The sequence below is a fragment of the Mixophyes fleayi genome, chromosome 1 (genome assembly GCF_038048845.1).
Source record: "Mixophyes fleayi isolate aMixFle1 chromosome 1, aMixFle1.hap1, whole genome shotgun sequence".
Classification (NCBI taxonomy): domain Eukaryota; kingdom Metazoa; phylum Chordata; class Amphibia; order Anura; family Limnodynastidae; genus Mixophyes; species Mixophyes fleayi.
In genome coordinates, this window is record NC_134402.1 from 196,126,294 (window position 1) to 196,137,597 (window position 11,304).

At 41.2% G+C, this 11,304-nt stretch overlaps 1 protein-coding gene across 2 annotated transcripts in view; it reads right to left on the reverse strand.

The window, feature by feature from the left end:
- The window catches only part of LOC142147572 (disintegrin and metalloproteinase domain-containing protein 10-like), a 133,868-nt gene extending 124,965 nt beyond the window's left edge, over positions 1 to 8,903 (reverse strand). For both annotated transcript variants that reach the window (XM_075204729.1, XM_075204728.1), the window contains exon 1: positions 8,823 to 8,903. In XM_075204729.1, coding sequence (XP_075060830.1) covers positions 8,823 to 8,880 — 58 coding nt within the window. In that variant the 5' untranslated portion in view covers positions 8,881 to 8,903. The remainder of the gene's footprint in view (positions 1 to 8,822) is intronic.
- Positions 8,904 to 11,304: the final 2,401 nt, after the last annotated feature.

Below are 11,304 nucleotides of genomic sequence, written 5' to 3' on the forward strand. Positions count from 1 at the left end.
CATTGCAGAGGCCGAATGGCATGACCAATACTCGTAATGGCCTGAGTGAGTATTAACGACTGTTTTCCACTCATTTCCTTCTCTTATCTGAATCAGGTTGGAGGCGCCTAGAAGGTCAATCTTAGAGAAGCTAGTAGCCGATTTCAGTTGATCGAGGAGTGTAGAGAAGAGAGAAAGTGCGTATGTGTTTTTGACCGTAATTTTGTTCAGACCACAGAAGTCAATGCAAGACCTCAAGATGTCATCTTTCTTGGCAACAAACAAACACCCGGTTCCCACCGGAGACTTGGAAGGTCGAATAAATCCTTTTTGAAGATTCTCTTTCACATACTGCTCCATTACCTGGGTCTCAGGAATGGACAGAGAATATAAACATCCTTTGGGTAATTTAGATCCAGGAATAAGATCGATTGCGCAATCATATTCCAGATGTGGGGGAAGTGAGTCCGCCTTTTTCTTTGAAAAGACATCATGAAATTCCTGGTAGGGAGCAGGAATGGATTTCAGGGTAGGCTGAAGGACTAGAAACTGTAAGGTCAAGCAGGTGGATGAACACTCAGGACACCAGCGAATAATCTCTCCTTTCTTCCAAACGATGCAGGGATTATTGCCCTGAAGCCAAGGATGCCCTAGAATCAATGGAGCGTAAGGACAGAAGCTCAAATAGAATGTGAGAACCTCAGAATGGAGGACACCGACAAATAACTGAAAGGGTGAAGTCCTGGTAAGAATCCTGCCTCCAATCAAAGAGTTAGCGTCCAATCCAGAGACAGTGATACCTGAGTCCAACTTAATTAAAGGAATACCAAGAGTCTGGGCCAACTTGAGGTCAAAGAAATTACCTGTTGCCCCACAGTCGAGAAAGGCTAAAACATCAGTGGAGTGAGCACCATAGACAAGACAAATAAACACAGAATTTTCTGAAGAGATTATTTGAAGACCTAGGCTTACCTATTCCAGCACCTAGGCCTGGTCTTTTCCTGGCTTGTTTGGACAACCACGGAGTAGGTGGCCATTGTTGCCACAATACATGCACAGGTCCAGGGATCATCGTCTGGATCGTTCTTCGGAAAGGAAGACTGCATGGGTTCCGGAATGTCCAACAGTGCAGGGTTGGACGAGAGCCAGAAGGGACAGACATATCTCTATCCTCTTTCCCTTCCTTGATCCTATGATCAATCTTGATTACCAACTGCATCAGGTTTTCCAGGGAAGTTGGTACAGGGTATTGCACTAAAAAATCTTTGATTTGCTCAGAGAGACCTAGGCGGAATTGACTCCGGAGTGCCGGATCGTTCCACTCCCTATCAGTGGACCATCGCCTAAACTCTGTGCAATATTTCTTGGTGGTGCGTCGCCCTTATTTCAAGGCCCTGAGATGAGACTCTGCCCAGGGCCATAGAGCAGACCCAAGGCATTAAAGAAAGCATCAACTGACTACAGAGAGCTACTCATAGGAGGAAGACTGAACGCCCAAAACTGAGGGTCTCCTTGGAGCAGAGAGATTATGATGTCGACTCTTTGCTGCTCAGAACTTGAAGAACGTGGTCTTAAGCAAAAATAGAGCTTACAACTCTCTTTTAAATTGTGGAATAAGGCTCTATCACCAGAGATATGGTCGGGTAAATTCAATTTGGGCTCCACTGCGGAGCCTGAAGGAGATGCTGAGAGTGTGAGGTTCTAGAGGCAGATAACTGGTGCGACAGACCTTGGACAATCTGGGATAAGGTTTGAATCTGACCAACTAGAACCTGGGCTGGAGAAGGATTTGTCCTGCTTTCATCCATGGAAGTGAGTTCTTCCAAATTCTTCACTGTCCGGTTTTAATATCACGGCTAATGGGCTATTGTCATAAGCTTGTAGAACAAAGTGGTAGAGGGCTTCACCTATTTCAGCCGCCTTTCTCGTAGAGCTTATCATGCTCACAGTTACTCAGATGCCCCCAGGTCTTAAACTCAGTGTTGTACAAGCTTATGGATATAACCATAGCATGGACAAGGGAGTGCTGGTGGGATATAAACATAGTCAGGAACAGGTCAAGGTCTCAGGGCATAAGGAGGCAGTGAGGTGAGGTCCAGGCAAATAATCAGGGCCTGCAGAAAGACAGAGAATCCAAGTCACAGTCAGAGGTCAGGGTCACCAGCAATAAATCACAGTCCAAGAAACAAGCCAGATGTCATACACAGAAGGATCAATCCAGAAGTACAGGTACAGAGTACAGGAGCAAGTCAGAAGCCAGGAAACTGAGCGCTATAACCGGCAAGGAGGCTAAGCTTTCCCTGCCTTAAATACATGAGGGAGCCAATCAGAAGGGAGGCCTGAATCAGCCCCAGAAGGCTGATAATTATAATGATTCCACAGCACACGCACCCGGCTGCACCTCCTGCCATGATGCGGTGGCAACAGCTGATCGTCCTGACCGTTGCCCTAGCGAAAACTGGAAAACTGGAAGTGACGTCCCCGTTGTCATGGAGATGGCCAAGATGCACTGATTGGGTAGAGCAAGTCGCTGCAGCTAGGCACCACCGCGGTTCGTAGCACTTTTATATTGTATCATGATCATGGACTCATAGTTTTATTGTGCTGATTTTAGTGATAATATATCTAGTAAATGTACTATTATTATATATATTTAGTTTTAGGAAGTGGGATTTTATGTCATATTATATTCCTTATTTGGTTTCTAGAGAAGTCAATGGGAGCAATTTTAAGATCAGTTTTATGAATATTTTATTCTGGAAATTTTATTCTTGATCCTCTAAGTATTTACTGTCCTTGATTAGAACCTAGATTTATATGTATATACTATGGAATGTTCCTCCTATTACTACTATTATGTAAGGTCCTTATTAGACTAATGGACATACATTGGTAACACAGTATATAGCACCTGATACCCTATTTAAAGATGGCTGCCCCATTATAAATTAATAGTATTATTGTTCCCCTGTTTGCCCTAAATAAGGATGGCCGCCACAGTACTTATGTAAAAAAGAAACAATGGCCTCAGAATCATAATCTGGCCCCTATAATGATTAGCGAATGGTCCTATTTGCTGTGATGTTCTTTTACTTAATAAACATACTACCTGCACCTTTACAAACCTAGATGCCTGGCATCATCCTTGCCACACTTGCGCAGTAAGTCGAACACATTGAGCTTGAACAAAATGGTGGTCGAGATCGCTATAAATAAGTAGGGTTACTTAATGGACAATTATTGTCCTATTGAAGAAGTCTTTAAGACTAGACGCGTTGAGACAAGCAGGTACATGCTAGTACCTTCCTACATTTTTACATCTACATCCAGTTTCATTTTCCAGTAGAGTCTTCCTGAAAACACGACCATTGAAAGGGTGCTTTTGCTCTGGAGCTGTTTAATTAATGTTTTCACAACATGCAGATTCCTACATCAGATGTTTCTGCCATGTGCTTGTTTTTACTCCTCGTCCCCTTCCTTCCTACCAAGATCCCCCTCCTTCCCCTATACTTAGACGATCTGCTTTGATCACATACCTGAAAAATTGGTGTGTACGCTTTGTCCACCTTTCATGGACCGGTCCAGGTTACTGAGAGATCTTGTAGCAGAAATCACAGATCGCAGATGTCACCATAGGCCAAGTTACCTGGTCCGATCATGCACCCGTATATAAGACAGAAGCTGGGAAACTTTGTGCTTCCTCATCAGAAATAGCCGCAGCCTTTTACAAATATTATTCCAAACTTTATAACATTACCCGAAAATCACATAAAACAGAGAGTTCCCTTTAACAGCAGCGAATAACCACATTTCTCAATAGGATCAATTTCCTCACACTTGTTGTAGATGATATAGTATAGGAACCTTTTTCCACGGATGAACTTGAAGAAGCAATTAAAACGACACCTTCAGCAAAGAGCCCCGGTCCTGATGGCCTCACACTCTCCTAGTAAAAAACTTTCAAAGCCAAATTACTCCCACTTATGCTTCAGGCTTTCAACTCAGTCTCAACCCAATCCCATTTCTCCCCTTATTCCCTGGCAGCCCATTTTACAGTCTTACCCAAGGAAGGGAAAGGCCCAGCACTATGCCCCAGATATAGGCACATCTCACTGCTTAATATGGACATAAAATTATATGCTAAGCTTATAGCTAATAGATTCAAGATGATTTTGCATAAAGTGATCCACTCCAAAAAGGTGGGTTTTATCTCAGGCCATGAGGCTTGCGACAATACTATAAAAAATTATTTATGTGGTACAGTTTGCTTCATCCACTAAAGCCCCAATGATTATGTTGTCCACAGACATAGAAAAAGGATTAGATAGAGTAGACTGGGACTCATGTTGGGAATACTTAGCCACTTGGGCTTAGGTCAGTTGGGACTTGAGCAGATTAAGATTTTGAACTCACATCCAACAGCTAAGATTTAGGTCAACAGGGAACTGTCAGACTCGGTTGGGATCACCAACGGAACGAGACAAGGCTGACCCCTGTCCCCAATGATCTTCATTCTCTGTATGGAAGCTCTGGCGTGGTCCATCAGCGTGAACCTAGGTAACTCTGGATTGTGGGTGAATTTAAATTTGTCCTCTTTGCGAATGATCTCCTTGCTATCCTCACAAACCCTGAAGTCTCAGTCCTGACCTCTCCAACTTTAACATTAAGTATACAAAGTCTGTGACCCTTAACATTTCAGCACCACCGGATGTTGAGGGCCTGAAGCCTGCATTCCTATTTGTCTGGCACACCACCCAGCTTAAATATTTGGGAGTGATCTTCAACAGGGACATTTCTAAAATCTACACAGATAAGTTTCTACCCATAGCTGCAACTATCTGCAAAAATCTGAGAGAGTGGCTTCCAAATTGCTTGTCCCTGATAGGCCAAGTCAACATAGTCAAAATGAATCTGCCCCTTAGAGTCCTTTATCTACTACAGTCATGGCCAAAAGTTTTCAGAATGACACAAGTATTGGTTTTTACAAAGTTTGCTGCTTCTGTGTAATTAGACCTTTTTGTCAGATGTTCCTATGACATGCAAAAGTAAAATTACAAGCATTTCATAAGTGTCAAAGGCCTTTATTGATGATTAAATTAAGTTTATGCAAAGAGTCAATATTTGCAGTGTTGACCCTTCTTTTTGAAGACCTCAGCAACTCGCCCTGGCATGCTGTCAATCAAATTCTGGGCCACATACTGACTGATGGCCGCCCTTTCTTGCCTAATCAATGCTTGGAGTTTCCTGGCCATGGACCTAAAATTTTGATGTTTTGATCCCCGAGCCACTTAGTTATCCCTTTTGCCTTATGGCAAGGTGCTCAATTATGCTGGAAAAGGCATTGGTTATCACCAACTGATCTTGGGTGGTTGGGAGAAGTTGCTCTTGGAGGATGTTTTGGTACCATTCTTTATTCATGGCTGTGTTCTTAGGCAAAATTGTAAGTGAGTCCACTCCCTTGGCTGAGAAGCAAGGCATGACACAGGACTGATGGGAATGCTCACCTTTTCTTCTCCTGACAAGCGTTTTTCCAGATGCCCCCAACAACCTGAAAGGGGGTTCATCAGAGAAAATGACTTTACCCCAGTCCTCAGCAGTCCAATCCCTGTACCTTTTGCAGAATATCAGTCTGTCCCTGATGTTTTCGGAGAGAAGTGGCTTCTTTGCTGGCCTTCTTGACACCAGGCCATCCTCCATCAACTTTAAGAGATGGCCCTGATGCTTGCTGGACATTCTTGGGTGCCCTGAAGCCTTCTTCACCACTATTGATCCTCTCTCCTTAAAGTTCTTGATGATCCGATAAATGGTTGATTTATGTGCAATCTTACTAGCAGCAATAGCCTTGCCTGTGAAGCCCTTATTGTGCAAAGCAAGGATAACTGCACATGTTTACTTGCAGATAACCATGGTTATCAGAGGAGAACAATGATTTCAAGCACCACCCTCCTTTTAAAGCTTCCAGTCTGTTATTCTAACTCAATCAGCATGACAGAGTGATCTCCAGCCTTGGCCTTGTCAACACTCTCACCTGTGTTAACGAGAGAATCACTGACCTGATGTCAGCTGGTCCTTTTGTGTCAGGGCTGAAATGCAGTGGAAATTGTGTTTTGGGATAAAGTTTATTGTCATGGCAAAGAGGGACATAATTGCAATTCATCTGATCACTCTTCATGACATTCTGGAGTATATGCAAATTGCCATCATGAAAACTGAGGCAGCAGACTTTGTAAAAAATAATATTTGTGTCATTCTCTAAACTTTTGGCCATGACTGTACACATACTCCTGATCAACATCCACACCTCCTGGTTTAATAACCTGCTTATGGCTATAAGGAATTTTATTTGTAGTGGACGAAGACAAACAGGATATCCTTTATAAACGCAATCACTCTGGAGGTCTACAACAATCTCCCCTACCCAGACAAAATGCTGCTCAGTGCAGACCGTCCCACATAAATCAACACTGACGACTCCACCTGACTCCACTACTTGACAATCCAAATTTCCTTCCCGGCTATACGAAGCTTGCCTTCCAGCACTGGGCACAAGCCGGGATCTCCCGTGTTGGCGAGCTGGTGGATGCATTGGGAATTATTCCGTTTGCTGATCTTCAGACAAAATGGGTATTACCCAATTCCGAGATGTGGAGGTACTTACAATTAAACTCTTTTCTATGCTCCCTGGGGATTCCCGGAGTGGCAGGGAGAAAAATTATGCAGTTTGAGTTCCTATGCACAGTATCCTAGGCATACATTGTCCTCTATATACCAGATTTTGATAGAACATTCCTTTAAGATGCCACCTAAATTCACCCGAGACTGGGATCAAAATTTAGACATTGCCTTCCTCGACCTAGAATGATCTGACATCTTCCAACGCACTCATGCTAGATCATTCAGCCTGCGAGTGATCGAAACACAATACAAAGTATTATCGCCATATCTCTGTTGGAAATGTCAACTAATACCAGGCACCTCACTACACATCTGGTGAGAATGCACAGCCCCTAGGCCCTTTTGGGAGGCCGTGTTGCTCATTACAAAAGTAATTGTGAGGACTGAGGTACGCAATTGTCCGAAATATTGGCTACTCACTAATTTCTCAGTATATAAAATCATTTCTCGATATATAAAATCCACCCTGAAATACCTCAACTGATTAGGCTTTTATATGTCTATGAATGCCATGATTTATTCATCAGCTGACAAATATAGAGAATATTAGCTACTAACCTGGCTTGGGTGTATTGAATTGAAATACCCCCCACTGTACAACTGAGACTCTCCTCCTCCTCAGTGGCTCCCTCCTGGATTCCCCGATTATCTGTCTCGCCTCATGCCAGACAAATTACACTGATATATTCCAGAATAATTCCGTACCCCACTTTCTTTCCCTCCCCCTGCTTCCATCCCCCTCCCCCTTACCTCCTCTCTCATATCCCCTATCCAACAATGTAGTAACATAGTCACTTTACATTTGGTTTATTCGAAAAAATCCTTTACAGTGCCACATGCGGGATTCTTCCTATATCTTCCTAGCTTAATAAATTAACCGTTTTGCTTGAAATTCAAGCTATTTGTATTTTGTTAATGAAGGTACAACCTACAATACTGAATTGTGTTTACTTGGCAATATGTACATGCTGTAATTTTTCTCAATAAGAAATGATTGCAAAAAAAAAATACACAAGTTTCCGAATAAACACTGTTGTGATGACATCTGATGACATCTGAAACTGATTGTTTATATAAACTTAAAGGAATGTATAAATATATTAAACTCACTTGTGTTTGTACAAAAAGAGCCTGCAAAATGATGTTTAAATAAACACTTCCAAAATAATCTAATTTGTCATTACAGTCATAGCATCTATAGTTATTAATAACGTCACATTAAGTTAGTGTTACAGCAGCAAAATGATTTATGAATTAACATATAGGAGAGATAAATGTGTAACATGCATTTAACAAAGGCAGATGTTTAACATTAGTTTAAAGTACATCAATTATATACAGATATATATGTAACACAATTTGAAATACAGTAGACAGTCACATAGCTACTTTGTACTTGCAAAAGAGCAATGCAATTTCATTTTTGTAGTTACAAACAAATCACTTTATAACAACCATCACTTTTTAATACCTTGTTAATGTTGAGTGCATCCATAAAAATAATATAAAAAGAAACGAGAGACATAGCTGAATACACTGCACACATTGGGCCTGAGTCATTAAGGAGAGGAAGGCATAAAAAAGGAGTAACTTTGCACCTGGGCAAACCCATGTTGTATTGGAGGGGGAGGTAAATTTAAAATGTGGGGACAAACTTATAGTTGGGATTTGGCATGTCCTAGATCAACATTAAATGTCAGTGTAAAAATAAAGCTATCAAGTATTTGTGTGCTACATGAAAAAACAGCCATGTGTTATGTGCAAAAAACTTATGTGCAAAATAATAAACTAATTTGCATCCCTTACATTGTAACATGGTTTGTCCCAGAGAACAGTTTCTCCTCTTTTTGCTTTACTTTCATTAATGACCAACTTTGTCATTAACTATATTCTTAGAGAGTTGACAACTTTCAGCAAGAGCAAAAACAATTGTACCAATAATTTGGTGGCCCTACAACAGTCTTGAAAACAGGATGAATTACTGGATTGTTGCCTCATTGCTCACCAGGCTGATTGCTATCGAAAAATATTCATTGTTAGGCAATGCTAATAAAGATTTGAGTTACAAACCTCTTTGTTCAACTTAGATTTGCAAACAGTTTGACAGAGCTTAGTGAGTTTACAGAACAACAGTTGTGGCTGAAAAAAATGTAATATAAATAACTTACCATTCAAGAAAGTAGCAGCAGCTATCAGAAAAATAGGAGCGTTCAGAAGTGAGAGCATAGTGCTGGTGTGTATTTGTTCAAGTACAGTATATTTCACTGCAGGGGATCAGGAAGTGCATTGCCAAGCCCTTACCTAACTGCACATGCATGGACATGCTTGCTTTGAAAAAAATCCTGAAGATGAATCAAATGTGTTTGTATATTCAATTATTTACTCCCCACTCTAAATGTATGTGTATTTTATGACATTTTGCATTACTTTCAGAACAAATAACCTACATTTGAACTATTCTAAATACAATTGGTAAAATATTTTGAGGCTAACTAAATGAGGATTTATTTGGGATTTACTTATATATATTTTACCAGCAAGCAATTTAGCATATCCACAGTTTCTTCTCATATGGTGTATTTTTATTTCCTTTTATACACACTAATGATAACTCTAGTGGAAGTAGCCAATGGGCAAGGGAGATGTTCGGCAAAGACTAATCTCTGATACCTGAGTCAGTTTAAATGCTTGGATAGACCTATGTGCATTCACATGCAAAGAATGGGTGGTAATCAAATTTCAGACACAAATAATACTGACACAAAGATTACAGACACTAAAATGGTGACAATAAAAATACTGACAAATAGGAAATACCTAATGTTATAAACAGTGGCATGCAAGAAATCCTGACACTAAATACCTATATGTAAGAAATGCCAACACACATAAAATGCCAACAGTGCTGATGGCATTAAGAGGGCAATAATCAGCTAAAATACAGAACAGACAACAGGAACGCCCAGTATGTATAGCCAATGACATTACTTCCTGCCAAGCTCTGGCAGGTCATACATCTACATCCTTCCATTCAAGATACAGAAAATGGGTTAGGCCTAAAGTGACAGTGGGGTAGGATGGGACGACAAGCTAATGGCAGAAAAAGCCATGGAAGAATTGCCACTAAGTTTCATAGTCTTGGAATTTCAGGTTAGGTTTAGATACCCGACCAGATCTTGTGATTATAGAAAGCGTCACTGGTTGATGATTTCCCGAAAAAAAACCACCTGAGCATTCAGGCAGATCAAGTGATAGCCTCAGCTTGTACCACAAAACTACTGGCAGGTCTATCATATTCACAAGGATTTTGCATTTAGACAGCTTGACCTGGAACAAAATGTGGAAAACGGTGTGCTGCTCTGTCATAACTTCTGTTGTTGGACAGCTTTGAGGTAATTTCTGTATGTACTAGTGTTTGTGTTTGTTGTTGCAATTTTTGCTTTGCAACAGGGATGAGAGTCCTGGTGTGGCGTGACAATAACTGCTGGGCAGGTGATAGTAAACCATCCCGTGGTTTTTTTGTTAAGTTAAGCAATGCTGCAAAGATATCGGTGTTATCACGTGTGCATTTTTCCAGCAGGTGTGTGGCTGAGCAGACTGCCAGCCCATTGGATTGTGTGCTGAAATTCCCAGGTATTTGTAAACTCTTTGCACTCTCTACTAATGATTTGCATGGCATTGTCCTTGATAAGTTGTTATGGGCTGCCAGTTGTTATGGGGTGCCAACTCAAGAAACATGGGGTGCCATGTCTCTTGAGTTTGGCAGTAATGCTACCACTGGTGAGATTGGGTAGGTAGTCAATCTCAAACCATCCTGAAAAAGAGTCCAGCAAAGCTAGAAGTTACTTTCTTCTCCATTCAAAGACGTCTACGGCAGTGACAGACCAGAGAATCTCCGTAGTCAGGAAACTCATGTAGGTGTTGATGTTTCTTTGATTGATGTGCTTTGATAGCATTGAAGGGACCACATATGAAGACTTCTCTTTCAATGTCACTGTCGAAGTCAGCAAATTGGATAAAGTCATTTCAATTAAAGTCTAACAAACCTGGTTGTCTTTGTCTGAAAAGATGTGTACGGTACGCTATGACGTACAAGGGCACGCTGCGGCGTGAAAGGGCGTACGCATTCACTGCACGTGGCAGCAACAGTAATTGGTCTTTTACCATACATTCGCACAAACACGCATACTTATAAAATAGTACACATTAATGGTAGTTGCAACACATAGTCAGTTATGTCAAAATATAGTAGTATTTATATGTTATATCAGAGTTACATGCATATTAGTGAAATACACGGAACGGGTTAAAGGAATAACCTCATGAGTGGTATCATAATGAACCTTGTTACATATCCTACTGTTTGGTTCACTCTGCGAGGGAATCGCAGACTGCATACGCAAGTTATGAATGATAGGGAATTATGAACTACTTAAAACTAAGGAATCCTGGCGGGAAGATCAGAGCATACCCCCTGCAGAGATGACCCCCTCCTTTGGATTCCTTAGGATGAATCAGCCAATGATTGACGACCCCTTGGACATTCCTGACACCCGGACCAATAGATGCAAGCTATACCATCTTCATTGTATTACTGTATTTGATTGTGTATATAAGCAGCAGCTTGTGATCCAGAGGGAGACATCTTGT